The following is a 27,931-nucleotide window of genomic DNA, read 5'->3' as shown; positions in this document are numbered from 1 at the left end:
TCAGCTGTCCGCCTTATTCGATCAAGTCTGCCATTATGCTGCTGTAGCTCTTTGCCTTGATCCAGCGCGAGACCTTTCAGCTGCTGAGCAACTCAAGCGATCTCGTCAAGAGTACCTTCGATGACATCTTCAAGCTCTTCGTCATCAGAGTCGGGCTCAAACTGGTACTTGGCACGAGATAGAATGTCCTTGGAAGTAGCGCCACGGTGACGACGTATGTCTGTGAACTTGTGGATGTTCTTTTCTTTGGAGGCTTGCCATCCGGCAGCGCGTATCTGGTCCTACTCATTGGGATAGCTTCGCCTTGCATCAAGCATCCCGTTATCAGATTGCTTCTCGCGCTTGGCTTCTGCAAAATGGTTCTGAATGCTGATCATACAGTTTGCTTGTTTCCAGAGCTTTCAACTTGCGCGCTCCGTCCTTGTTGGCAAATGCAGCCTGGTCGAGATTGTTCTCTGCGTTCTTAAGACGGTCACCCTGCAGTTGCAACTGGCTAAGCGTTCCGGTTCCAGCTTCGAAAGCTTGCTGAGCCATGCGAAGTGCGTTACGAGCGGCGCCGATGTCTTGGATCTTGATACAGCGAATTTCTTGCTTGGTTTGATCGATGTATTCGTCCTCTTCGTCAAGTCGCTCTAGCTTTGCAGCGGGTCTCGAATTTCTGGCCCGCAATTTGGCGATAAGATCTATGCGAGGACCTGCTTCTGTGGCACCTTCGGAGCGGAACTAGATTGACTGAGGTCGACACTTACGAAGTGAGCCTGCAAAGTTGTTCCCGCGGTCCTGATCGTTGCCCGGAGGTGCAGGAAGCGCCTTCCTATGAGCATTTGTGTTCGGAGAAGCTGTAGTTGTGATTGTTTGTTGCATCTGGTTTGTCCCTGTACGTGTTGTTTGTTCAGCTACTTCAGTCGTGTATCCATACGGATTATTGACGATGCCATCAAGCCGCGGGATGCTTCTCGCTGGCTGTAATTTATGCTTAACCTCTGGATCCGAGGCGCCATACGCTGACGAGGTCTGATGTGAGTAGGCTGAGCTCGCGCTGTCCAGTAATGGTCGACCGTTACCAATGTCAGTGCTACTCCGCGACATGAAAGAGCTCCCAATGTCAGGAATGGCCGATCACGATCGTCGCTGTCACCTCTCACCTTCTGGCTCTTGCCAATCAGTTTCTTGAAACCTCTAGGAAGATGCGGCATACTAGATGATGCTTTGAGGGTGGAAAATGCTTAAGGTGACGATGTTGACATGACCAGTATGATCGCGTCAGGGGGTCTGAAATTACAACGAAGGAAATGTGATGAACACATTCGGGTGGCATTATAATAAGAGCGCTGTTTAGGAGGGCGGTAGAGCATTGCGCGACAAGAGTGATGATTATCGGCCATTGATCATTTACTGCGCTTACACAAGCTAGTCTTTTGGTAAGTCAATATACCGAGGTGGATGTACAGCCTTACTAACTCTAACGCCGAAGGACTTGTTGTCTTGACGCCGTCACACTAGCGTGACTCCGTTTACATTCACTCTGACTTGTCTGGAAGCGACTCGTAGGTGATTTGCGCGCCTAGTTATCTGCCGGAACCTCGAATTTAATAATTCTGCTCCCAAAAGCACTCCTCGAGCGCACATTGCCACTGGCACCCTCAACTCAACCGGCGATCTCTAAACAAACCAAACACGAACTGCGCACATGATGCCCCGACTCTTGACAAGCGCAGTCTCACGGACAAGCCAAGGCGGAGTACCGCTTGTACCGGATGCAGACTTCGAAAACCATTGTTCGCCGCTGCGAATGATGAGCATTATTAGATGGCAAAAGAATGTGCCTCCACCAGATGAGTTGATGGATGCATTTGTGGCGCCCACCATGGATACGAAGCTGTATAAAGACTGGCTGCACTGGGCAGAGCACACTGCGATGAATTGGCTGCATAGACTGGATAAGCTGGAGCGACTGTTCCGTCAAGCAGCACTCATATACCACAAGATACCGTACGATCTCCGCCATTCGTCGACCATTCAAAACGGCCACAAGATCAACTCTGCACTACTCAAGCGACTATCGGAAATCTTTGAGACGGACAGACTGCGCTCAAAGCAGACGTACTTCACTCCGTGGATTGCAATCTTCGACACCGCTACCGAAGTCCTGGATGACCTGAACAATCACCAGCCTCTACCCGATGAAATCGACTCCCTCCGCACTCTTCACCACAAGTTCGAACTCGCCTTCGACAACCTGAACAAGCCGTGTCAGGTGGCGTGGGTCGCTTTAAGGTGGTTGCAAGGGACTGTTGCAGACGTCAACAAGCGCGCGGAACTCGACGGTACAGAAACATTGGCTGCGTCTTTCAGCCGTGAAGGAGGACTGTTTCGGCGATGGATTTCGACACTTCCAGAGGCCGACGGCAAACATGTGCAGTCCAGATTGACGTACATCGAGTGGTATGCGCAAACGCTGCTGAAGGAGGGCGTCGTGAAAGACGACTACTGGAGTATGTTGCTCGAGGATGTTGGACTATAGGAGGAATCCACTCAGCAATGTAGCATTGGGTGTGGAAATGCGACGGAGCTGGCTTTGGCTTTCACATTGTGAGACAGCGCTGCGGAATCTTCACAAAGACTTGGGAACAAGATAGAGACAATGTTTCATCACAATGTAAAACACGTATTGATATTGATTCTGGAATAATGTTCCCGAATTCACCCAACCCATTCTCGCTGCCTCCAGTATTTCACCGACTGAAACAGTACTTATCTCCTGCCCAACTCCCACACCATACATCATCATGTGTATCAAATGCCCGACCATCGCTCCTCGCCACGAAGAGTTGATCACCGCGAGGTGCAGCTTGTACATGGGAAGGTCCAAGGCCCGTCTCCAACGTATTCTAGAAAATGCTATACTCCTGGAAGACATGTACCGTATCGCGGGGATCCACTACCACTCCTCCCAGCTTTCGAGCCGGCAGCCTCCCGAGATTGCCCAAAAGCACCTGGACCACCTGCAGCGGCTCTTCGAGACGTCCCGTGTCGAAGAGTACAACGCCATCTTCAAGGAGCTTGACGAGATCGTTCACGCGGCCGCTGAGCTGAGCTCCCGACACTGTCCTGACAGGGTAACTTCCAAGCAATTGGTTCACCATGTCTTTTGCGTCCTCAAGCCAACTATGATCCCGCTTCAAGCACGGTTCGAAGCTTTCTTCGATGAGCTTGACGACTACCTCGCGCGTGCCTACATCCTCTTTGACGTGAGTCGCATGAACTATGAGTCAGACGCACAGGGCGGTCGCATCGCCTGGCAAGATATCTCCGGCCCGGACTCCAACCCTGTTCCTGCTCGCAAGGGCGAGGAATGGGCAAAGTACCGTGCTTGGATCTGGAGTTTGCCAGAGACGCAGCGTGCTGTGCAGATCGGTCGAACAGTGGACGCTGTCGCGCTGGAGATGCTGTACCATGAGCCTGATGGTTTCCATGGGGAGTCAGAGTCGCAGCAGTTCTCGCAGCCGCCGTCATCGACATACTCGTGGTCAGATCTTGCATCAGATCTTGACGCAATACTTATCGATCAATGATGAGTATACGTCTCGAGACATTCCTACATTAGATTTCGCTTTTATCACTTCTCCAGTGACCTTTGCAGTCGCGATCCCACGTCCCGTATGTGCAGCAATATCTATAGCAATGTGCGTCTTCAATTACTCCTTCGACAGAAGAGCATACAACACTTTTTGTACATCCACACCTGCACTGAACTGTCCACATATGTGTAATTGCGAATTTGTTCCATACTAATCCATGACGAATCATGTTGAAAGGACTATGATATATTGACCATAATAAGAACCAGAACCATGATTTGAACATAGATCCATGGCGAGAACCATGATGAGTACCATGATGTGGGAAGCACAGCAAACGAGGTCAAGACCACGATGTAAAAAGTAACGCAACCTTGATGATGACCACGATATATAATTTACAAGGCAAGCTCCGAGTGGCCATGAATCGAATCCGCCAATTTTTGTGAGACGCACTCACGTGTCCCCGCCGTTGAACATGCCTCACATTTTGTGCGTTTCTGTTTTTTGCTTTGTTCGTGCCCAATTGCTTCATTTACAGACGATTTCGCTGCTGCGATTGGGCGCTGCGACGCGTTCTTAGTACTTGCATTCGGTGTCGAGCGAAGGAAGGGAGAGGATTCCTAAGCCGTCCACAGTGCCTCGCATGCTGTTTGATTCCGCCGTTTAACTTAATGGCTAGATTGATGCTCATTGATACTCAACAAATGCTCATCGATACTCAATAAATGCTCAATGGTGCTCGCTTGGTGCTCGATTGATTTTTGATTGACTGAAATTCCTTGTAGACCATCATGTCTTTTACAATTAATCACTGAAGCGCGATTTTGGGACTTGCGTTTTGTTGTTGGGAGGAGCAAGCGCTCGCCATTGAAAATGCGTCACATGCCGTACGATGTAGTCTTTCTGCTTTATTGCTCGTTTTGCACTGATGAGCTGATGGTTAGACTATGTCAATTTGTCGATGAGCCACTGAGGCGCGCTGATGGTGCGTCAGATGCGTCATGACTCCTTCAAGGAACTTTTCTCCCCCCCCCCCCCCCCCAAAATCAAAAAATAAATAATCATGGTAGATAGCTATTCGCAGCCTGGCGGGAGATACATCTTGACTGAGCGGGAAAGAGTCATAAGCAGTATCTTTGTCTCGCGCACTCCACCCTGTCTACCATGAGGGGACAAGCCACTTTAGGTGCGCCATGTAAGTCCCCACATAAGGCATACCATGCAGTACACATCATTGCCGGACGTCGCAGCCGCCATATAATACGCTGCGACTGCAGATCTGCGCCTTGCCTGCGACTTGTGCCCAAATGGTGGCCGTCAAGTGGGACACGGAGGGGTGTTGTCAACGCGCATGCCTCGCGATACGATGGATATGGAACACTTATCTATGCTTAGTGATCTTCAGCAGAACAGGAATTCTGAGTCACCTTTTGGTTAGTATGAGGCTCTGATCTACCAATCGAATTGAAGAATTTTAGTATCGATATCTATCGCCCTGCTCGTCAGAAGGCGTTTAGCCAAGCGGCAGATGAGACGGTGGTGCATGGGAACCTAACAGCGAAGATTGGTCGGTACAAGGGTCCGCAAGGCAACTAAACGATCACCTGTGATATCCCACACCGATGAACCCAGCGTCTGAGAAGGCTGCATACTGTCCACCGCGTTCTTTCCCGATAAGGCCTAGTTCATACAGCAATATGTACGTCGGGAATTGTGTAAGATGCACAAGCAGCCCACCAGCCTTTATCCGGATCAAAACCTAGCCCTACGAACCCGAGAATTTCGGCCCGGTATCAGCCTTAATAGACATGGTTGTGATGGAGTGGTTGTTCTCAGGGTGCTGTCGTACGCGAACACTCGATTGGGATCCAATGAATTATGACGTGATGATTGGCACAACCATGACCGTAATGATTCGCGACTTCTCGAGTTGAGATTGCGCTTGAAAACCTGCTACAACTGGTTCTATCTAATACCGCACAGCTTCCGATTTGATTAGGAAGGCACACACATGCTGCACATGCCCATTTCCGAGCCCATAATTAACTGGCCGTCGTTCATGATTTGCAGCCTCGTGCGACCGTTGTACACTGGGTAATATCTTTTGGTCTTTCCACGGTTTGATGTAGAGGCAAATACTCCCACTTTGCGATAGTTCTGCATGGAATCGGGGTTTGCGCACAGCACTGTCGCCTGGTAACACTGGCGCTGAGCTCCAGACTCCCGAGTCTCGAGACAGTCTGGTAACAAATTTGTGAGCAGCGTCTTAGAAACTCATTAAGAAGCTCAAAATACGTACACAGAAATGTAAAGAACGCAGTCAGTGCTGCTCATCAGCGATAGATCACCACTTGTCAGGAATGCATCGTACAGTGCTCTCGCAATACTTGAGAATTGCGGTCTTTGAAGACCCAAAGGAGGTAGATGCAGGCACAGTACGTAGTTACCTATCAGAGCCTGAGACATAGTCAGTACAGCCTTCAGGAGGCTTCAACAGATTCTTCACTAGGCATGCAGCATATCAAGGCTTACTTGCAAAAAGGCCTTCAACGGGTAACGCCCGTCTGTATCAGTAGCTTGCGGACACGATGTACCTTTGCCGAGGCCTAAGGTGTTTGTCACCCCGATGGAATCAACCCAAAGCAGAAAATCCACCGTCTTGAGGCCGAACGTCATGACTGCCATCTTTTCATTCAACGGCCAAGGGCCAATCCGCACAGCAAGCTTCGAATTCTCACCCTGAGCTATTGTTGGACTGATAGAATCTGGTGTTATTTTCTGCAGTGTCTCATCATTCACAACATGCCTTATCAGTGAGGAGCTCTCTTGCTTTAGAGATATCGAGTCGATGGAAATAATATTCTCAAAGCTGCTACCAGTGTAGGCGTTTCTTGACACAAGGTTTTGAGGCTTTTGCCCAACGGAGGCCTTTGAACCAGACCGACAGACTTTTACAATGGCGGACATCGTTGTCCCAGGTGCATGTGTGCTAACAGAGGGAAAATTTGGCAAATCTGAAAGTTGTCCATGTTGGATATTGTTGTCACCGTGGGTAACCGTGTCTTCGGATTGTGGAAGCGAGTAATGAGTCGGGGTGCCCGGCTCAAAAGAAGGCTTCGCCTCTTCTGTGTCCGCATCGCTGCTCCCTTTGATACGGGGCGTGTTAACCAATACGTCTGACAAGTGCCTTGCCGACTGATCGACGTCTTCCGTCCTCCATAAATTTGTGATCAATGGTTCCAAGAGATCGAAGTCGAGCACTGTCGGCCTTTGAACTTCCAACTTGGATTGCAGTATATTCAGATATCGAAGTTTGTCCAGTGCACTCATTTTCAGTGATTGCAAAGACCAGTCTGCCATACGCTCATCCACAGAAACGTCATTCACCGTTGACGGTAATGCTCCTTCTGATCTCGAAGTGTAGGCTGTCTTCACGTCGTCATCATGATGGCTCCGATCCCCGTTTGGCTCAGATACCAAGTGTAGTTTTTTGAAAGGAGCATTTGGTCCAAGTCGCAAGCCTGGGCGCAGTTGCTGCAATTGTATATCGTGATCCGCAATCATCCCTAATAGACCATTGGACAGCGCCTCAGCTTCGAGCTTCATTTGATTATTCTCCGCGAGAACCAAGGACATATCACCCGACTGAGTAAAAGTATCCAAACGAAGCGCTTGTTGCTTCCGTAAAGCTTCAAACCGCTTAGAAAGCTGATTGTGCTTAAATTCGATGGTTTGATATTGAGCTTGGATCGATGGCTGAAAGTCAAGGTCTTGATCGGGTTTCAAACTTCCTCCCCCTTTGATTAAATTCTTTATATCCTCTGTGTTAATATCGTCAGAGAATAATTGGGTGATCTTGTACTGATAAAATTCTGTCTCCAGATCCGCGAACGTCCACTCCGACGCACCCAAGTCTTCTTCCGCTTCTAACAACGACTCTTCCCATGATCTCAGTTCTTGTTGTTGTTTCTCTGCTGCCTCGTATGCATCCATGAGATTTTTAGGCAATGGTCGGTCCAGCTGTTTATAGTGTTTGCGGAATGCATTCATCAGTGCAACTTCTGCGTTGACTGTTCGTATCCTCTGCTCCCGCACTGCCTTCTTGTCCGCAAGCGCATCCTCTCGCTGGACCAAGAGACTCTCCCTCATATTCATCAACTGGTCTTGTTGAGATGCTAAGTCTCGGAGCTTCGGCTCGAAGTGTGCAAGAATCGAGTTGAGGAGTGTGTCTTTCGAAGCCATTGCAGGCAAGCGTTCGGCCCGGAACGGTGTAGACTCGCTATGCTGTATTCAGTCCAGAGGCTCGATTCGTCCATGGGTTTAGTGTGATGCTGGTGACAAATAGTGTGTGCTCATTTGAGAGAATGCTTGGGTCGAAGGTCAGGTTTGGAGTGAGAGACAACGTGAACATCGAAAAGTGCGTAAGTGATGAGTAAACGAGGCGAAACTCTATCTGGAGGAATGACGTGTTGAGATCCGAGAGGCTCAGAGTTCAACAAAACTTTGCCATCTACGCTGTCGAAATGACTGTATCAGCGCCTGTTTTCAACTGTAAATTCTCGAATGTGAAATGATCCAACGAATTATCGGGCGAAGCAGTTGCTGTGCTAAAGATAAGCGTATTCATGGGCGACACAGGGGTAAGTATGACGGTATGCGCACATTCGTGACCCTCCCTTGGTCTACGATTCTGTCTCCCGGGACGACCCAGCAGGCAGGCGCCTAGGGTGGGGGCGTGCGCCTTCCTGCATGTCAGCTCTCCAGTGGTGATTTTAAGTCACCCAATCAGTGACGAAAGCCCCACGTCCCGATCAACACCTTTGCAGATGCATATGCGTAGCGAATCGAATTGTATGCAAGATGCGTTGCATGCTGCAAGACCGCAGCAACGACGCTCTGCGCTTCTACAACCCCCGTTCTGGACATTCCTCGCGAAATGATCTCATCGCAGAGCCGCATCGAGCCCAAACATAAATGGCAGCACTCGGACTGCATAAATATGGACCTCGGGAGCTTCTGCGACTATGTATGCCACCAACACTACGCTCAATCACTGGATCTGGAGCCGGGAGCATGGGAAATACTATCTCATGACCATTGGAGCAGATGGTGAGCTCATCTCCTCGAGTTTAGTTGTACAGTACATGTCAGATATCTGACATAAATTATACCTTTGTAGGCCAGTATGTCACTCGATGGGCAGAATCAGCGCAAAGCTCAGGCACTCAGCCAGTGGCTAGCCACAATGGAAACCACGCGCTTCCGGGAACTCAAAACGAGTACGCAATCACATCAACAATATTCATTCAGTCAATGCTGACACTGGTTTAGAACAATGTCGCGCCAACGAAATGACTCAGCTTCCAATGAACCCAGAATGGCCCCTCCAGGTCCGTGAGTTGACTTCGGGCATACATACCTGTGTTGAAACCCATAGTGCCTCCAAGCTTCGAACATGAGGTAAGATTTAGAGGTACGCCTCATCGTGGATGGTATGACCTTGATCCGAGTAAGAATTCTTCAAATCTTTACATCCGTCATCAGGCATTCTAAGTAAGCATTCAGGGTACAGGGTAAGAACCGCGGCAGAAGCGCATAGTTTCTTCGTCAAAGGACGAGTGTTTGCAATGCTTTGGTCTGAGACAGCAGGAGCCACCGCCAACCTAGCGCGCAATGGAACTGAAAACACGGCGATCACAGTTGGTCTGTTCAACCAGCAAGTCTTTTCACAGATTCGCCGATTTGTAATCATGGAAGTCAATCGCGAGAAGCACTTCGTCTATGCGTGGTCAGTCCATAATTCACCTCGTCAAGGCACAAATGGGCTCACTCAAGCAGTGCCATCTTCACTTACAACGGACAAGGCACTTTGAAACGTGGCTGCACGGCATCCGAGCATGCCCCTGTGTATATGACTGGGTCCCAGGCCACTACATACCAGGGTGAGTTGGAGCGAGGGATGACAAAGGAGCCAATCGAAGTCACACCGGATGACGAAACCGAGACAATGCTCCCTGCGTCACGCTTACGCTTTGGTAAGCACTACTCAATTGAATGGAACGTCAAAGTCCGCGAAATTGGGATAGTTGCGCCAAGGTACAGGTCTCGCTTGATGAAGCACTACAGAGATGAGCAACGCAATGGCTTTGACGATGACGATGACGAAGACTTCTCAGAAGAGGAGGACGATGAGTCTGGCACAGTGTTTTCGACCTACACTCCAGCAGCGGCCACAGGTGTGAGCTATACCCAGACTGGATACGCAAATGTTCCGCAATATCGCTACTAGGCCTTTCCTATCTGAATACGTTTTTTCTTCTTTCTTTGTGCCGCTATTGTCCCTCAAATACTACGTTCCGATATGAATATAACGATTATAATGCTGTCTACATTTCATCATACACGATCAACAGGATTGGCTGCGCTTAATAGATTGAAGCCAGCTTCGGCTCGACGTGGGGTTCAGTTCCGGACCGGGCACCACACCGGGCCACGGAGTCGGCTCGACTAAGTGCAAACTACGGATCCCGAAGGAAGGGCACGATTGCGCTAATTAGCCACGCCTTATCAGCCTAGTTTCAGGCTGTAGCGTACTGATTTCGATTCACAGGTTTGTTGAACAGCATCTTACAGGTGTCATTCAAGGTTCCATACGGGCGATCACCCTGTCTGGGCCGACACCTCTTTAGTACGGTTCAATAGACAAACGTGCAAAGTTTGGAATAAAGTTCCATGGAATGCATAGCTGAATAGCCTTGCCTTTGATCGCCAGTTGAGCAGACCCTGTACATACCTTGTGGCATGGCGCTCACTCCACGTAGTTTGCTAGTCTATCTAGTCTAGATATGCGTTTGCCGGGTACCGATTTCAAAACCTCGGGAATGCCTTGAAGCATGGCTGATCATTTTCCTGTATTGACGCACCGTGCTGTCAGCAGATACCACAGTCTCAGGCAACCTTGCCTTCTTCCGGACCACTTCAAACTTCAGCCTGAACCCCCACACTATGTGGGTCCACAACGGCGTCAGGGATGATGCGCCGGAAGCCAGTGTGCGGCACGCATGGGAGGGAAGTGGGGCAGACTTCTTCCCGGTGTCTGCCCTACGAAGACGCGGGCGCCTAAGGCCAAAAAGTGGGTTCATCAATCCAAAATGCGTATAGTATAAGCATCTATCCACCGGTCTACAGCTCCCACATACCAGACTGGTACAATGTCGCGGCAACGACCCTTTTGTGTGCAACGTGTAACGCATGGGCACGGTCCCATTTGGTGCGCGGCCGAGAAGGCGCAGCAAAAGGGAACAGAAGACATGGTTGCCGATTAATGACATCCCGTGCCGGACGTGTGCCTTTGTTTGAATCAAATCAAAACCTGGCGCCTTTCTCCGCCTCTTACGAGCCAGAAGCTGACCTTAACCCGACCAGGATGCTCAAGAACCAGGTTTCTTGATCCCACGCTCGCATTTGACTGGTCACCCTGTGCAGGAATCGATTTTCTGATGTTCAGCTGGCAGACGCGGTCAGTACAAAACAGCCATGTCGCTGTCCGTTCGCGAACGTGATACAGATCGCACGGCATTTGCCATTCGTGGGACAATTTTAGGTCTGCCTATCATCGTTCAGCAGCTTATCTTGCTAGCGTAGAGGGTGCGAGCAATGCAACCAACATTGCGCCTGCGTGTAATTGCGCATGTGGGCAGAGCTGCATCAAGCTATTGCGTATGATTTAGCACTGTATGCTGTCAACTTTGACGCAAAGCGCCCGGGGTGCACGTGGTGGCAACCCAAGCAATAGCCTGAAGCTACACAGAGCAATACCGTCGCATATGGAGTCTAGAAACACTGTGCATACCTTCAGGGCGTTATTTCATCAGCGAGACCTCGATCACTTTGCTTCGTCAAACAGAAGCCTGCAATAAGCAAGGATCACAAGCTAATTATCCCGAGGCACCCGTTGCTCTCTGCCATCAACGCCCTTGCAAGTACAATGAGGCTCTTCTAGCTGTAACGAAGCTCGGCCCCATGACACCATTTGCCTACACCTGTCGCCTCGTTTCTACCTGAAATCGCATGTGTTGCGTAGAGGCAAAACGTGGGTGGTCTGATTGGCATATAGTACGCGTTCTTGCGGTGTGTCGCTTCAGATGAATGTGATACCGCATTTGGCGTGTTCCGAACCAATCACAATGCTGACATAGTTTTGGTGTCCCGAGAATCTTTCCCGCTCGGGGTTCGGTCCGCCGTAAGGTTCTCCTTGCAGATTACCCGGCCGAGGCTGTGCGATCATTGTTGTATAGACTTGTATTGTGAAGAGAGCTCGTAACGTCCATGTTCAAATCAACAGAAGGCTGCAAGCACAGCAAGCTTAGAGAACAAGTGTAATCTTGCCCACAAAAAATGTAGACCCTGGGCCAGGGTCCAATTTGTGCCGCGCAAACTGCTTGCTTCTTCCGCAGAAATGGTGAAAATGGAAACAACCTATACACTGGAAATGAACTAACCCTATTTTACAAGATATAGAAGTGAGAACCAAAAGAAATGCCCATGACTTGGGGAGAAGTACAAAGATAAAATGAAGTTAAACCATTTGCGGTGACCTCACACGAAATTCGAAGCTCTGTAAGCTAGACTCCTCACTAAGAAGGTACATTACTGCATGAAGCTGGCCTCAATACAAGCTGACTACAAGTCACGTATATCAGCCCTGGACTGCGACATGCGTTCACGCAACCCAAGACGAATAAGGCCCCGGCAGTCGCCAGGGAGTATCGGAAATAGAAACAAATGGAACGTTCTCCAAGCGACTACTGTGGTTTGCGACTGTGAGGTCGTCGAATGATAGCGTTGGAATAGGGGTCAATCGTAGCAAGGGAAGAGTCCAGGGCTCTGAGCTTTTCACGCGAATAAATGGCGCAAAAGGGTATCGTGTATGTGACCATGGCCGCCGAGTCAAAAGAGTGTCCGCTTCTTCCATGCTGGCCCCATGTTCTGATGCTGTTTGCTCTTGAGCGTTGCTTTGCATCAAAGCTTGTCCATTGGACTCCGAGTCGGTGTGTAGTGATCGATTTGATTTAGATGTCTTCATATGTTGCAGCTCATCTTTCGAGCTCTGTTCGCCGTGGGAGGCCGCCTTTGTTTTAATCTCGATGTACGAAGGAATCGTTACTCTCTCATTTGGAATGTCACCCCCGGGGTGCAACACATGTCTTTCAGCCGAGAATCGAAACGAGGGTTCTGCTTCGATCGTAGAAACGGATGAGTTTCCTCTAGAAGTGGAGGACATATATGAACCGGCGGCTGACGTTTCTTTCGATAGAGAGCGTGCATACGCACCTTCGGTCTGTGTCGTGGTTGACGCCGCGCTTAACAGCTGTTCTGAGTTCGAAGTGATGGGATCTGCGGAGATAACTCTCACTGGATCTGAATATGATCTTGATGGGACTATGCTAAACGTAACATGCCGCGGATCATCAATAAGGTCGCGCGCCCTGATCTTGACTGGGTTGTTGAACGAAGCTTGGTGATCTGCCACACGGCCATCTGGAAATACAGGACTGCCAGACGGTTGCCATGTATCTGAGCTACAGTATGTAGAAGATTCAAAGGGACGTTGGACGTCGCCTGAAGACATCTCTTTCTTGACACTTTCATCAGACACAGTGGTGTCACCAGTGTGAAAGACCGAGGTATTAGAACTGGTTGACTCCCAGTGTTTGGTTACGAGCGTCAGCCATTCTCCATCACTAAGATTTCCTTTGGGCACAAAACATTCTAGCCATTGCTTTTGCAAGGATGAAGTGGTTAAGACGTCTAACATCCACCGATCAATATACTGGCGAGAATTTGACCAACGATCAAGGTATGCATCGCTGTGATCATAAATGCGGAGCAGGTCGGCATCAGCAACGCGGCAATGTCCATCTTCTCTGTCTTGGCTATCCGTCTCAGAGAAATCGTCCGCAAGATTAGCGCCCAGATAGCTAAAGATGGAAGTAGTGTCTGTTATTGGGGCGGAATGAGATTCCACGCTAGTCTGTATTTCTTGCTCACCTTGGAGGCTCATGACAGTCATCGGGACGCCAGGAAAAGGATGTGCTCGGTCTAGCTCAATAGCGAGGCTGTCCTTGATAATAGAGTCTGGGGGTTGGAAGAACGGGATTTGCGTGGGTCTTTCGGACAGACTAGCTGGTATAGAAGGCGGATCGTGAGAATTGACGTGCGTCGTTCTACATCTCTGGACGCTTTGGACGAACCGGCCCTCCATCTCTGTATACTGCCATTCCTCCATGTTGTAATCATTCTCTGCCTGCTCATATTCAACGTCTTGCTCTCCAAGGGCGTTCCTTATCTTGTCAACTTGCAACCACGCGGATATTATGTCTTCAGGCACGTTGAGCTGTTCAATCAAAAAACGTCGTCGCATCAGATCAAAAGCTCGACCCATTGCTACAAATGCTTTCTCTCCTGTTGCGCGTAGCTCTTGACGTTTAGTCCGGAGCCTAAAACGGGAACCAACAAGATCTTCTCGTGCATCTCGTAAGTCTTCCTGCATGTCTTCCACCCACTCAAGCGAGCCTTCGAATGGGTGAACTGGGAACGGCTCGTTGCTTGACAACAGTCGCCCATCATCTGATGGTGGAGGCGGTGAATTCATTGTGGAGGAGTCGCGATGATCCATGCTTGGCTCAGGATTGTCTTCTCGTGGAAAGCGACTCGCAAGCTTGACCATCTGTCCTCATCCCCAATAACAACGAGCGGCTCAGTAAGGACGTTCACATATCTTTCATTCTTTAAGCGCTTGTCAAGAAAAAGTCGAGTAAATTGATGCTGCTGTGGCACTGCTCCCGAATCAGCGAAATCAGGCTCAAAGTTATACAGAAAAGTGTTCATAAATACAGGATGATGTGAAGTCGTTGAAAGTCGAATTTGGATGAACGTCGGACATGAGACGTCGATGGTCATCACCGAGTGTTGGGCATATCTGCAAGTGATCATGAGGACGCGGAGGAACATGGAGAAGAGAGCAACGCGAACAAAAACAAGGAGACCTCCCGCAGGGAGAACATGCACAAGCCACCAATCCCGAACCTTGGACAAATGCATGGCTGAATGCTAGGGTCACTAACAGTGTGACGCTAGGGCGTCGCCAGAGATCAGCTAGCTAGCCGACCCCTCATCCGCCCGGCTGGGCCAACGATTCCTCGTCCCCACCACCCTTTCCCGTGGCACGTATGGTGCGTCAAGCACATGCCAATTGCTCTTAGACGAAGCTGCATCTTTTGCATAGTATGCGCTGGCTACCATAGGTACAATGGCCGCAGAGCCGCACGCCCGGCTATTTGAGCGTGCGCTTAAATAGCTGTGTACGTGGCAGCATCTGGGGCTGCAACATTGCTTGACATGTAGCGCATGCCTGATCATGTCCCAAGCGAATAGGGCTTTGGACTACGTTTGGGATGCCCGGTACGGCCGCTATAAACGTCAGGTCTACACTTCGGCGACTGGTCAGTATATTCCGAATGACTGTTGCTTTCTCTGCTGACTAAATGAAGGGCAGTGGCTCTTCGCAGAATGGATGCCCGTCGGTTGGCAGCCGCAGCTTGGAGCTCAACAAACACCGTCAGAACACAAAGGATATTCCGTCGCACCACCGTATGTATGTTCAGTCAAGTCTCATGTTCTCACATCTAAAACCGCATCATCAGCCATAGTCGTGTAGATCCAGGCAATCAGAATGTGAGCTGGTCTCCAATCGGAAGCTTCGCGTCGGCGACCAGCAGCCATGTGTCTGCGGCGACAGCAGGAGCTTCAATTGCAACGAGTCCCTACCAACCACAGTACTCGCGGAACAGTCGTGAATTTCCAAGAGGTGAAGGTCCGCGAATCGATGGTACATACATTGGCCCTCCAAGCCTGCACTACGAAAAGATTGATGGGTCCTTCTATGTCCGGGATAAGGATTTCTTCTTTGAGGGAAAAGTTTTTGCTGTCATCATGAATGAGACGGCAGGCGAAACCACGAAAATACTACCAAACCCTTTGGACTACAATACGTCTTCGTCTCTGAATAGAGTCAAGTACCAAGACAACATTGTCTACACTAACGTACGACGCTTTGTGGTTGTGCGTCAGAGGCGAGAATTTTGTTTCGCATGCCCCATTTTTACATATTCAGGGCGTGCAACGACAAAGCATGGTGTGAGAGCTGCCGAACACGGAGTTGCTTACTCCTGGGGGTCGGACCCTCAATTGGTGAAGGGTGAATCAGGCATCACAAAAGCATCAATCGCTGTCGTGATGGCCGATGGTGTAGGTGCTCTGACTATATCTTCAAGAATCTACTATGGTATACATCACCCCATACAGTATAACGTCAAAGTGAAGGACATAGGATATGTTCCACAAAGTCACATTCCGACGTTAATCGGAAATTGGAAGGAGGAAGACGATAGAGAGTCAAGGCAAGCGGCAGCAGTCACGGCCGCCGCCGGAGAGCCCGAACTCGAAGTCTTGACCGAAGAGGACGAAGAAGAAGAAGAGCTAGCTGTTCAGCATACCGGGAAAGGCAAAATGAAGGCTTTAAGAAAGACTGCTCAGAGTGCTGCGAAGTATGTCGATCCTCACATATATCATGTGGAGGCGAATCCATATGGTTACGACGTCGATTGCAATCCGCATATGTTCCACCCGAAAAACAATCGGAATGGTTACCATCCTGAAAACAACCCCCACGGTTATCATCCTGAGAGCAATCCATACATGTTCCATCCAATATACAATGTTCAAGGCTACCACCCAAAGCACAACGTTTACGGTTATCATCCCGGATGGAACAAGTTTGGCTTCCATCATCAAAACTCGCCGTTTTGCTTTCATCCAAAACTGAATCCTCATGGATACCATTCCACGGACAATACGCGCGGGTATCATCCACAAGCGATGCCGTACAACTACCATCCGCGAGGCAATCCTTACGGATATCATCTAGTGAAGAATGAACATGGTTTCCACCCAAAATGGAACAAGCGCGGCTATCACCCAGAGCATAATACACAGGCCTATCATCCCAAGTGGAACAAGGATAGTGTTTACAAGACCCAAGAAGATGAAAGTGATGAGGATGAAGCTGAAGACGATGAAAGCAGTGACGAGGATGAAGCTGAAAGTGATGAGGATGAAGCTGAAAGTGATGAGGATGAAGCTGAAAGCTTGGAGAAGGGCGTCGATCCAAGTACTGCCGACCTGATTAAAGTTTACCCGGGAAACAATAGCCAGGAAGCTACTGATGTAGACGATAGCATACCTATGGCCTCTCTCCACGCTCAGATCATGCGGAAGTTTTCCTTTGCCCTAGACAAGAAAGGAGGTTGGGCTCGAGACCGCCAGGATTTGATTACACAGCTACATGATGCGTCAACAAGATTGCAACATTGGAATCACAGCATTCTGGGTCTCGTGGATAGAACTTTAGAGATTTTCGACTCTGGTGAGAAGAAAATCATAGACACTATTCTTTCCACTGTGGAGAGTGACCGCCCATACCTCGCAGGGCTTATCGCGTCTTATCTCGAAGATATCCTGTCCAATTTGGACGGCCTCGAGGACATTGTCACCACAGACTATTGGACACAGTAGGTCACTCTTCAGCTTAGAAATCCGACTAGCTGGCGCTGACTGGATACAGAATGGATGCAGCATCAATTATCCAGGAAGAATTAATCGAATCAGTACAATGCTTGTGTTTGCAACTCGCACCACTAGCAGCGTTTATCCGCAGTAAGCAGGCGAACATCCATGCCATCGTAGCGAAAACTTAGATGATGTCGACCACATAAAGGAGACACTGAAGAACGGGGAAGGTTTTTTGGCGTCATGATCGCGCTCTTGGTCAAAGCAGAAGGACTTTCTCGATACAATGCTCTTTTCTAGTGGGGGATCGGCTCTGACACCACGTCATATATGGCTGCTAAATAACAGGTCGTACGGCCTCAACAATGCGGATCACTATTGATACATCCCATTGAAACCTTCTCCACCACCACGGATTGCGGCATAACCATAACCTTCATCCCTACCTACCTACAAATGAGAGATAGTTCCAATGCAAAAATGTCAGTTTCCTGCGCTGTAGACTGTATATATTGCCTCTTGCGGCCATCTGCTCTTTGAGGATGAACCGTGAGGGTGCTCGTTTCTTTCCCTTGATTCAATCCGATACCACATTTGAATGCTACAGAAAAGGTCAGAATATGAACAGGGCAAAACAGAATCGACTAACGGTTTGAATATTTGCTCCATGTATCGGTAGAGATGGCCGTGCTTGAACTGCTCACTCCAAGAGAGAGAGTCTGGTCGGAGGCAGAAGTCGATTGCTTCTTGGAAGGCAAGCGATCCGGTCTTCAGAACGTTGTTGTTGATCTCAGACCGATACATTGTGACCCAAGTCCCGTCGACGAACTTCTCAAATTTCGATAGATTTGGTCCACCAGCGAAGCGAACAGGGTAGCCCAGTACCAGTTGAGCCCAAACAAGACCCAGGTTCCTGAGTCTTGAACGATGATCTCTAACATAGCAATTTTTGTGCCGTTTAACTCGAAATGTTTGGTTCGAACAATCAACAGAGCCCAGACCTATTTCCATCACGATTCCAGAACAACAGAGCTGCTCGAACCATGGTGTATTCCACAATCGCAAAGCCCATTCGCAGATTCCATAGATCAATTCAGCGCGGTCTACAAGCCATGCTGGATCATAGAAAAGGTGCGGCTTTTGCCTGAGTAAGATTCCAATAGGTACAGTCGTTTTGACTCCTGTATCCTGCGCATGACATTCAATCTTTTTCATGGACACGATATCTTCATCCGGTCCTGAAATCTGGCAGCGTATCAATTCTGCAACTGCGGAACTTGTATCGTGGGTGTCTGGATCGTCTTGTTGAAAGCAAACATGAAGACAGAAGTGACCCGTATCTTCTTGTTGCAAAGTCGAGAAGCGCATTTGTATGATGATAGGCGTGATGACTTCCCAGTCCAAAATGGTTTTCCCCTCTGCAGGCGTCGGCATCGCTAAAGCCCATGCACACGTATTGGGCTCATTTGTACATTCTTTGTAGATCTCCGTCGCTACCGACATCAACGCACCTGAGAACTCCTCGAGTTGTTCCAGCACTGCAACCTGTTTTGGGGTTGGGCCGCCGTCGAAGTGTTGTGCAGTGCGATCATGGAAATCTCTCTCGAAGAGTTGCGCGATAACGTCTATTGCTTTTTCGAGTCTGGTCATCCATCCTTCCAGAATTTCCTTCTTCCACAAGGCGTATCTGACTGTCTGACAAAACTCAGAAGAAGTGAGACTGTGAAGTCGTGGTTTGCGAAATGAAGCATCCCGTATTCTTTCTTTCATTTTGCGCCAAGCAGTAGTCTCTGCCGTACTGCGGGTATATTTGATGATTTGATTGTTGATTTCTTCATAGAGGCCTACAATATCTCTTATACTTGATTGGATGAGTGCTTGATTCTCTTGAAGGCCCGAAGACTGCCAGTACGTCTCCCAAGTACTAAATTTGGACTGGCACAGGCCGAGGCGATTGTCCATGCCGACAATCTGCTTCTTTTGCTCTCTGTAAGAATGGGTAACCTTCGCCGCGGCAGGTACGGTGCCTAGGATGAAACCAAGACCCGCTAGACACATGCCTAATGGACCTAGTACTTCCGCCATGATTTGCGCAGCCGTTAGTGTATCAGAAGCCTTCCGCCACTGGAGCTAAGCTCCGCCTAAATCGTGGTACAAGGTGATTTGAGATCTATTATTCCTCAACAGATAGTATAAGTGTAGGGGGAAGAAAGGCACAAGGCAAAACTCGGGAAACGGACGGGACAGATTGCATGGCAACTTATGATAAGCTGAAATCATGTAGGATTATATTTAGGGCTGCGATCAGCGAGCGTTAAGCGAGCCTCGTTCACCGGTTATTACCTCCAATCTTGTTGGTTGAATGGCTACCCAGAGTAGATTTGAACCAATGAACCGCAGCGTGACGTGTCAAAGTCGAGCAGGCTGCATATGTGCCAACTTGTTCCCCGCAAAGGCATAACATTGCTTGAGATTTGAGGGGAGACCATTCTACGGTGCAAAGATTTAACCGCAGTCAAGGCTCATTGAGTAGGAGTGGTGCTTTGAACATGATCGCCAAAAAAGGTATAATCATTGGCAAACAATACTATGAAAATACCAATTGGACCGCTTTGATCATAATAGAAGAAACATCGAGGTATATTTACATAGCCTTTGGTTTGTTGCAAATGTATCATCAGCTTCAGTGGTGAAGACAAACCGCCTGATGCAAAAACGGTCCTTACTTCAGACAGGTTTGGAGACGATAGTAGGTAAGGATAGTCGCGCATGTTCAGCGCGGATTGAACAATCCTACGATTCATCGTACCACCCACTAGACTGTGGGGAAATCAAGATGCCTTTTACACAGCGTATAAATATAGCGTGAATATACCATGACACCTAGGAGAGGGAAATTGTAGTGCAGACATTGAGAAGCAAGAAAATTTCACCTTTGTCTTGGGTCAGTACAGGTAAATTGCCCTTAGCTAGAGGGGCTCTAAGTTACTAGCTTCATTGGGAGAAAGCCGAAGGACATGGGCGGAACCCACAATTATACCCGCTCTTCTCGGTACATGCCAGACTGATAGACCGATCATTAGCAATTAGCTGTGGTTACTCAAATTTTATACTATACGCTCTGAGAAAGGTCCAAAAACGCCCAAGTGGCTCTTCGTGTTACTGTTAGAGTGTGCCCGAGGCCCCGCCGGTCTGTCAAATGTCTGAGACTTTACGTAACTCATGCGCCCATACGTGTAGTAACTATGGCCATTTGTAGTACAAGAAACTTTGACCCCGCGTCTACAAAGTAGCGTGACATTAAATTTGGATGACGTATCCTGGCTTTCATCATTGCAGATGATATAGAACAGACTCAGTCACGTCACATATTTGTCAACATACAGCAAATAAGACAGATGTACCTCAATGAGGATATAAAACCAATTAATCAAGCAAAGACTTCCGCGAAGGAGGTGTGTTCAATAGAGCGGGTCCAGAGCACCGGCTGTAACAGGAGCTGATTTACGGCTCTGGTCGCACTCCGTACAAGAACAAATTGGCACTCGTGGAAGATGAAAGATCCGAATCCAGTATGGTGTAATAGCATCGCACAAAAAAGGTGAGAATGGACATTTGATCCATATTTCTGGCGATGGAGACCGAGTATTAGGAGGACTGAGGGGTTTGCTCGTAGCGACAACAAGTCTTGTACGCCCTGAATCATCGAATGAATCACTTCGCTCTGGGTTACTCATTGGCGAATGTGGACGTTTCCTTGTACCATTTGAACCAGGCGACACAAAACTTGGCGGAACAGACAAGCTCTGTAGTTCCTGGTTGACTTTCGTAAACTCTTTGGAGGACGATACTGGATGTGGGACCGTGGGTGTCTCGTTGTTGGGACTGAGTACGATGGCCTCACGCAGATGCTGCGGTGTAGGTCTCTCGCCAAATTTATCATTTCCGGGAGTTTCCAAAGGCTTTTTGAAAGCGGGACCATCTTCAGATTCCATCACTGGACAGTTCTGACCCTGTTCAACATCTTGTACGGTAATTTGTGGAGTATCAACCTCAATGGCACAGCCTCCGATATCAATCGGCTCAATAGTGATAGGAGCATTGTCTTCTGTCTCATCATTGGAGTGAAGCCCAGGAAACATGTTCATGTCGTGCGATCTCACCACACTTTTACGATATATAGAAGCGCCAGGATTCATGGTTGATTCCGTTGCTAGTCGAGACTCCGTCAGCATTGCGTCTTCGTTTGATACAGTCGATTCTCCCGGATGTAAGACAAATGTAGAGGGCCTTTCCGTAGTCCAGTGCCGCATAGAAAGCTTCCACCATGTCACATCGTCCATGTCGTTGTCATCGAGCTCCGCTCGCAGCCGTGATTGATGATAAAAAGACCCCAATAGGGTCTCCATCATCCAGGACTCAACACGGTGATATATCTGGCCAGCTGAGTCGTCACCTCCGGCTTTAGAAATTGTGCTGATATCCTCCGCCGTTGTTACATACCCAAAAGGATCATGTGCCTTTCGCAATCCTGCAACCCGTCTTTCCATAATCATGGGTTCTCTCGTATTGCGACTGCGCGAAAGTCCGTGTAACGTTATTCCCTCATCAGAATTCTCAGATCCATCCATCTCTACTGCATCGTCAATAAGATCTGGAAGCGCATGTGTAAAAGAATGCCGAGTCAAGTCCTGAAGCTCACGATCGCGTTCCTGGCGAATTTCATAGACGCCTGCAGTCTCTGTTTGGTCCCAGGTATGAAGCGTGTTTGCAAAGTCCTCTACAAAGGCTCTTTCTGTCTTCGTATAGTTCCACTCTAAGAAATTGTAATCCTGCTCTTTCTCATCATATTCTGCGTCCATTTGTCCAAGCTTATCTCGAAGAGCACCGGCATCTGAGAACTCCTGTGCTATGTGATCAGGTAGATGGATATCCTTCTGGCGTAGGAAATTTTGCACGCTGCTGAAGGCGGCACCTGCTCGAATGCCAGCATCTTCACGGGCCACCCTCAGCTCGTCTCGTTTGGCTCCTAGTCTGAAACGATGTCCGACCAAGTCATCCCGAGCGTCTCGTAAACTCTCATGTTTGTGTTCCACGTGTAATTTATTCCTGTGAGATCTGTCGATGCTGACTTGTCCAGATGCTTCGCTACCTGTGGTATCGATGTTTGAGGAGCTTGAATCCGAGGGAGGAGGCGGTGGGACTGGTGGACCTGGGCGGTTAATGTCCGATTGTACGTCCTGACCGTCCATATCGCTAGTCCCATGCTGAAGACCCAGACGCTTTGCTTCAACTACAGACTCTGCAGTGTGGTTCCCGATTAACACTGGCGTTGTAATGTCAAAGTTAGAATGTAATTGCGGTTTTGCGTAAATGGCGATGTCCAAGAGCTCATCGTGCAAGTGATCCTGTGGGAGCCATGGTGCCGAGGCTGGGGTGGAGTCAGTAGGTCAAACACATTTTAATGCACACAGCAACATCAAACTTACCAGGAAAGCCCTCATCAATCGTTTCATGGTGATCATTCCAAACGCAAGCCGATGGTGGCGCCTGCGACATCTGGAACCAATGAGCATGTTCGAAGGTCATGGAGGTCATGGGATGCAACGCGTCCATCGCGCGTTGGCGGGTTAATAAGTTTGAGGAACGTGGCTGCGTCTGTGCAGGTGCCACCAATCTTCATGCCGCACGCGTTTAGAGCAGCGCTGAGTTGATCCATAATGAGCCTGAATCTGGTCTAGTCCAAGGCCTTATCAGCGCCTCTCCGCAAAGGGCATGCAACTTCCAGCAGCCTTACAGCCAGTCGCAGACCCTGACATGTCCGCGCCCTGCACTGCAGTTCAAGGATACTTCGAATGCGCTGTACGAATTCTGCACGTAATAGAAGATACGGTGGGCCATCTCCGCAACCTCGAACTGTTGCTTTCACAGAGCCGCATGGCGCTAATAAGCTTGTAAGAGGTGCATATCCAGCTATAAATTCGGGGTTGTCGCATGAAATTATCTGGCCTCGGCTGGGGTGCTATGATCTTTCGGATGACCATGCAGCCAACCTGTGAACATGCCGTCTTATCCTTGGGCCGCAGAATGGAGCGAACATTGTCAGGCGTATATGCGGATCAATTGGAGCTACCAATATGGGAGGGAAGTTCGCGAGCGTCTCGACCAGACTAATGGTAGGTCGCAATGGAAACACTCCACTGAATTGTCACAGACGCTGACCATGCAAAGGCTTGCCGGGCAATTGGGTTTTCTTCGATTGGCCTCGACGAGACTCTGGTGTGGTATGTGTCTCAATTTCTCCATGTCATCTTGGAACTGACGATCGTGCTAGGCAGCATCGAACAATTTGAATGCAGGCTACCATACAACGGCTGGCGCGTCTACCTCAGCTTCATCCCAGCAGGCTGGAAGTCATCAGATAAGAAGAGGGGCTTCCATCAACGGGACTTACACGACGGCGAATCCTAATCCTCATGAGCCCCTGGATCCGAGTCAGTGAAGACACTTTTGGCACAAAGACTATAGTGTACTCAATTAGCCCAGGTTTTAAAGTGCGCCATGACACATTCTTTGCGGAAGGAACGGTGAGTACCATGGCTCTCTCTACTAAGTTAAAGCTAATGTGGAGAGGTATTTGCTGTATTATTTACGGAAGCAGCAGGAGACACCACACAGATTTACAACAGCTCTATCTCAACCGTCTTGTACAACGGTAAAGTTCATACACAAATCCGACGTTTTATTGTGGTTGCCTCAAGGAAAGGAATGTCTTACGCTTGGTACGTAACGTTCTATATCGCTCACCCGCACAGTTCTCATACTGATCACAGACTGCAGTCCAATTTTCACTTATGGCAATCAAGGAACCAAGAAACGTGGAGTCAACCCCCAAGAGCATGCTGTAGCCTACTCCGAAGGGCAAAGCCCAGCTTTGTTGGATGGAGAACAACCGCTGCAGAAGAACCCTATCTGTGTAATCATGGCAAATGTACCAAAGAACCCACCCTTGAGTGCACCATCACGGATTTGCTTCGGCATTCACCACCCAATTAAACACAACGTCAAGGTAAAGCATGTTGGACAAGTCAAGGATACCGACATACCCTACTTGCTTGGTTACTGGAAGATGGAGAATGCGAACATGCTGAACAACCCCGCTGAAGCATCAGCAGAAGGATGGGCGTCGAGCCCTGTTGCATTGCATGAGGATCCACATCTCTATCATGCACAGAGAAACCCGTATGGATACGATGCACAGATCAACCAGCATATGTTTCATCCTGAGCACAATCCATCCGGGTATCACCCCACAAGGAATGTACGTGGCTTTCATCCGCACAGTAATCCACATATGTACCACCCCACCCATAATCCTAATGGTTTCCACAAAGACCACAACCCATTCGGTTATCACCCTAAAAAAAACTTACATGGCTATCATCCAACACACAACGTGTACGGTTATCATCCCAGTCATGCCCAATTCGGTTATAACCCAGAGTCAAACCCCCGGGGCTACCATGCTCACTTCAATCGGGAAGGGTATCATCCAGTGAGCAACAAGTACTGCTACCATCCAGAGCAGAATCCATATGGTTACAACTCGCAGGAGAATGCCATGGGTCACCACATTCAGCTGAATCCATATGCCTTTCATCCGCATTATCATAGAGCTGGGTATCATCCTACGCACAATCCGAACGCTTACCATCCATACTACAACTCTGCGGTTGCGCAACAAGACGAGAGTTCTGAAGAGGAGGAGGAGGAGGATGAAGACGATGAAGACGATGAGATCGACCAGCCTATCGTCTATTGATGCACACAGCATGTCTCCTCTACGAGTTCTGTGCATCTTTCTCCTATTTCTTCAAGTCTCTTGCAACAGATCTCAATTTCTTTCTTGCTTGTTATTCAAATACGTTACACGTTTTGATTATGATCCTGCGCGGACACGGAATCGACCACCTCATGCTCGCATGTTTCAACACATCGCAGCCAACTTACGTTTTTACTTTTCTTTTGTACCCATTGCGTGGTATTGATAGTTTTCCTTTCGGTTGATCGCGATTGCGACAAATATCGCACTTTTTGATTTTGTTCTACGACACAAATTGATCCAGACTGAGTCATTACTTTTTCTTTCGTTCTCGTATCTACAATGGCAGATATACAGATGTTTAGCGAATGAGGATCTTGGGATTTTTACTCTTGACTATTCGTTATTGTTGCCAGCTAGCCATAGGTCAGGTGCAGACGTTGGTGTAATGGGGATGGTTCCAAATTGAGGAAGCATGTGTAAGTTGGGTTCGATCAGGATATATGGACATATGGAGGCTTTCATCCGAGAAACAATCTTTGGCAATCTTAATAGATTGGCCAATCAAGCTGGAGATGTGATGCAATCTAGTCGACTACTTTGACGATTTTTCAGGATAACATCCCTGCGATCTGCCTTACGTAGCGTACCTATTGCTTCACGGCATAAGTGGTGCTGAATTTTGATGCAATGGCAGTCTTACGTGTAAGACAGTGTCCGCCTCCATACCTAGCTAGGACAGCGAATCGGTACGACGTAAGACCCGGGCATCGGTGATTTTCCTGCGCGAGAGCGGGTTTCAGATGGGTAAGGCGCGGGGCCGCCCGTCCAGCCGGGGACTTCAGGGGTGTCTGGGGAGCACGGATGATGACCCAGACAAGGCCAGACGAGCTGAGAGGCATTCAAAGAGGCGCAGGATTAAATTATCACAGTGCATTCTTGTTCACTGAACTCATCTGATTGCTCATAAGGTGAGGTTGATACAGCCGTCCTTCTTTTTCCCGCCGCGGTGGCTGCTATAGGTATCGTGGTAGTCATAAGCGCTGGATGCAACGGAAGGCCGCTTTTGTCCAGCCAATCCCACGAAGGGCCTGCCACACACCCCCTCTGTATTATCCTTTGGTGGCGAGACCCTACAGAAGGACACTCGCTTACCCATGTACTTCGTCTGGCGGCCCGAGCATGCATTGATAGCGAGGAAACCGGCTTCCTACCCGAACAGTCCACGGTCCCGACCGTGGGTTACGGCGTTCTCTGCTGGCGGTGGTGTCTTACAGTGGCCCACAATTTCCCCCAGCATTGTGGACCATGCAGCTGATGCAGCTACTAAGATAAAGAGCGTGTAAGTCCAAATCAATGCTGGCTCGTTCACCTAAGATTGACCCATCGCTGTGGTACTCCATTTCTTGTTACTTACAACGCACAAGGCAGAAGAGTGATCGGTCACCATCATGCAGCACATAATGCAAACTGTCATGAACCACGACAGTAACACGCAGATTGTAAGGTTGAACTGCTCTAGCCCAAGTGTGTCATTGGGCGACTTGTGTTGCCGGCAAGTGGGTATTACATCTGCCACGTTTTTGGACGCGTGTGAGAGGTGCAATTGCCTTGCTGCACTTTCTGTACGCCAGGAAAACGCCTTTACATCCCTCTAGTCATGTAGCCCCATTTGATGTGGCATGTTAGTCTTACGGCCTTCTGTGCAATTTGCTCAAGTATGATATACCTCTGGTGGTCTTTTTGTTACGTCAGTAGGGCCAGACTCAGGATAGATAGTGTTATAGGAGATGAAGTAGCAGGTGTATTGTAAGGTAGACGAATCGCTACCCCTTGAAGGGTCGCGAGGGTGAAATACATATCCCAAGAAGTCCCTTATGTGAGCAGATGCCAATCCTACACCCATCCCCCTGCAGTCTGACACTTTTGAAGCAACATGACTGCACCAGTGCGCCTTAGCCATACGAGCGCTTGTCGTGGGATGCAATGGAAGTGTGTAAAATATTGCTTAAAGGGCGTTGAATACAAGGTCTGCAGAAAGGTTTCGGTATCAGGCTGTGATTGCTTATGCTGTGCCTGCCAGCTTTTTCGGGGGCCTTTGTGAAGATACACCAGGATTTGCATAGTACATGAAGTCCAGGCAACCAGATTCTCACTGCATTCGTCATGGCCCCCGTCGTTGATATCATTCGAATGCCATCATGACGACGCACGGACGGTAAGAATACGCCTCTCGCATGACGTCCCGCAAATGGTTACCGAGAGTGCCTCATTGGTATCTTCCTGCGGGGGAAGGCGTCGGATTATCCATTACGGCACGGGATCATGGCGTGGCCGGCTCCCAGCCTGCTGGATGTCATTTTGCGCTACTGGAACAGATTGGACCACAATTCGGTCATCCCCGAGCGGCCCGTGGCACGGGATGGCAATCGGTACTCTAGGTCATTTGTGGCGCTCAAGGCGATTCGGTGATCGGGGTTAGCTAATTGAAATCATCTTTTCACGATGCTGCGTCAAAATTCGGGACACTGTGCCTCTCGGGTCTTGACGATAAGAGATGATATAACGCAGTGCGCTACAATGTCTTTTGATGCAACTTACAATGCTTATTCAAAAAACAAGTTCGCTTTATACCTTGTTTAGAGAAGGAAAACACGGGAGAAACATTTCAGTGTAATTACTGTTCTACCTAGGTAGACAGCCTGGACGAGCCATGAAATCACCTATTGCACTTTCCCCCACTGCTAGAATTATAACTAATAGCGCGAGAACGAGCGTTATCTGCCTCCATGGTAACTTCTTGTGCCTGATGGGTCTCGACATTGTGATCCATGGCCCAGTAATCTAAAAACCTGGGGAGCTCGTTGGGATGCACATATCCGAGATCCTTGACCTT

The 27,931-nt window shown here is 48.9% G+C and overlaps 13 protein-coding genes across 13 annotated transcripts; 5 read left to right on the top strand and 8 right to left on the bottom strand.

The window, feature by feature from the left end:
* Window positions 1-92: 92 nt before the first annotated feature.
* SNOG_02970 (hypothetical protein) lies at window positions 93-864 on the bottom strand (the record flags this gene model as incomplete). Its single annotated transcript, XM_001793510.1, has 3 exons — window positions 93-270; window positions 380-683; window positions 750-864. The coding sequence occupies 3 exons, from the start codon at window positions 862-864 to the stop codon at window positions 93-95; spliced, it is 597 nt and encodes a 198-aa protein (XP_001793562.1).
* A 1,003-nt stretch (window positions 865-1,867) lies between these two features.
* On the top strand, window positions 1,868-3,575 carry SNOG_02969 (hypothetical protein; the record flags this gene model as incomplete). The annotated part of the gene is made up of 2 exons (XM_001793509.1): window positions 1,868-2,512; window positions 2,958-3,575. The coding sequence occupies 2 exons, from the start codon at window positions 1,868-1,870 to the stop codon at window positions 3,573-3,575; spliced, it is 1,263 nt and encodes a 420-aa protein (XP_001793561.1).
* Window positions 3,576-5,184: 1,609 nt separating this feature from the next.
* Window positions 5,185-5,394, bottom strand: SNOG_02968 (hypothetical protein; the record flags this gene model as incomplete). The annotated part of the gene is made up of 2 exons (XM_001793508.1): window positions 5,185-5,264; window positions 5,358-5,394. 2 exons carry the CDS (start codon window positions 5,392-5,394, stop codon window positions 5,185-5,187), a joined length of 117 nt encoding a protein of 38 aa, XP_001793560.1.
* Window positions 5,395-5,579: 185 nt separating this feature from the next.
* On the bottom strand, window positions 5,580-7,826 carry SNOG_02967 (hypothetical protein; the record flags this gene model as incomplete). Its single annotated transcript, XM_001793507.1, has 3 exons — window positions 5,580-5,824; window positions 6,032-6,041; window positions 6,117-7,826. The coding sequence occupies 3 exons, from the start codon at window positions 7,824-7,826 to the stop codon at window positions 5,580-5,582; spliced, it is 1,965 nt and encodes a 654-aa protein (XP_001793559.1).
* Window positions 7,827-9,211: 1,385 nt separating this feature from the next.
* Window positions 9,212-9,873, top strand: SNOG_02966 (hypothetical protein; the record flags this gene model as incomplete). Its single annotated transcript, XM_001793506.1, has 2 exons — window positions 9,212-9,372; window positions 9,423-9,873. 2 exons carry the CDS (start codon window positions 9,212-9,214, stop codon window positions 9,871-9,873), a joined length of 612 nt encoding a protein of 203 aa, XP_001793558.1.
* A 351-nt stretch (window positions 9,874-10,224) lies between these two features.
* On the bottom strand, window positions 10,225-10,896 carry SNOG_02965 (hypothetical protein; the record flags this gene model as incomplete). The annotated part of the gene is made up of 4 exons (XM_001793505.1): window positions 10,225-10,267; window positions 10,378-10,409; window positions 10,508-10,703; window positions 10,784-10,896. The coding sequence occupies 4 exons, from the start codon at window positions 10,894-10,896 to the stop codon at window positions 10,225-10,227; spliced, it is 384 nt and encodes a 127-aa protein (XP_001793557.1).
* A 1,410-nt stretch (window positions 10,897-12,306) lies between these two features.
* Window positions 12,307-14,238, bottom strand: SNOG_02964 (hypothetical protein; the record flags this gene model as incomplete). Its single annotated transcript, XM_001793504.1, has 1 exon — window positions 12,307-14,238. One exon carries the CDS (start codon window positions 14,236-14,238, stop codon window positions 12,307-12,309), a length of 1,932 nt encoding a protein of 643 aa, XP_001793556.1.
* An 892-nt stretch (window positions 14,239-15,130) lies between these two features.
* Window positions 15,131-17,219, top strand: SNOG_02963 (hypothetical protein; the record flags this gene model as incomplete). Its single annotated transcript, XM_001793503.1, has 4 exons — window positions 15,131-15,236; window positions 15,304-15,893; window positions 15,951-16,217; window positions 16,641-17,219. The coding sequence occupies 4 exons, from the start codon at window positions 15,131-15,133 to the stop codon at window positions 17,217-17,219; spliced, it is 1,542 nt and encodes a 513-aa protein (XP_001793555.1).
* A 477-nt stretch (window positions 17,220-17,696) lies between these two features.
* SNOG_02962 (hypothetical protein) lies at window positions 17,697-19,298 on the bottom strand (the record flags this gene model as incomplete). Its single annotated transcript, XM_001793502.1, has 2 exons — window positions 17,697-17,814; window positions 17,863-19,298. The coding sequence occupies 2 exons, from the start codon at window positions 19,296-19,298 to the stop codon at window positions 17,697-17,699; spliced, it is 1,554 nt and encodes a 517-aa protein (XP_001793554.1).
* Window positions 19,299-20,674: 1,376 nt separating this feature from the next.
* SNOG_02961 (hypothetical protein) lies at window positions 20,675-22,829 on the bottom strand (the record flags this gene model as incomplete). The annotated part of the gene is made up of 2 exons (XM_001793501.1): window positions 20,675-22,644; window positions 22,703-22,829. The coding sequence occupies 2 exons, from the start codon at window positions 22,827-22,829 to the stop codon at window positions 20,675-20,677; spliced, it is 2,097 nt and encodes a 698-aa protein (XP_001793553.1).
* A 445-nt stretch (window positions 22,830-23,274) lies between these two features.
* SNOG_02960 (hypothetical protein) lies at window positions 23,275-25,035 on the top strand (the record flags this gene model as incomplete). Its single annotated transcript, XM_001793500.1, has 6 exons — window positions 23,275-23,389; window positions 23,445-23,497; window positions 23,548-23,707; window positions 23,760-23,800; window positions 23,892-23,995; window positions 24,054-25,035. The coding sequence occupies 6 exons, from the start codon at window positions 23,275-23,277 to the stop codon at window positions 25,033-25,035; spliced, it is 1,455 nt and encodes a 484-aa protein (XP_001793552.1).
* Window positions 25,036-25,685: 650 nt separating this feature from the next.
* SNOG_02959 (hypothetical protein) lies at window positions 25,686-26,335 on the bottom strand (the record flags this gene model as incomplete). Its single annotated transcript, XM_001793499.1, has 2 exons — window positions 25,686-25,926; window positions 26,250-26,335. The coding sequence occupies 2 exons, from the start codon at window positions 26,333-26,335 to the stop codon at window positions 25,686-25,688; spliced, it is 327 nt and encodes a 108-aa protein (XP_001793551.1).
* A 901-nt stretch (window positions 26,336-27,236) lies between these two features.
* SNOG_02958 (hypothetical protein) lies at window positions 27,237-27,507 on the top strand (the record flags this gene model as incomplete). Its single annotated transcript, XM_001793498.1, has 2 exons — window positions 27,237-27,253; window positions 27,414-27,507. 2 exons carry the CDS (start codon window positions 27,237-27,239, stop codon window positions 27,505-27,507), a joined length of 111 nt encoding a protein of 36 aa, XP_001793550.1.
* Window positions 27,508-27,931: the final 424 nt, after the last annotated feature.

This window comes from Parastagonospora nodorum (assembly GCF_000146915.1).
Source record: "Parastagonospora nodorum SN15 chromosome Unknown scaffold_4, whole genome shotgun sequence".
In the NCBI taxonomy this organism is placed as follows: Eukaryota; Fungi; Ascomycota; class Dothideomycetes; order Pleosporales; family Phaeosphaeriaceae; genus Parastagonospora; species Parastagonospora nodorum.
The sequence above is the reverse complement of the archived record's forward strand: the minus strand, read 5'-3'. Positions and strand labels throughout refer to the sequence as shown.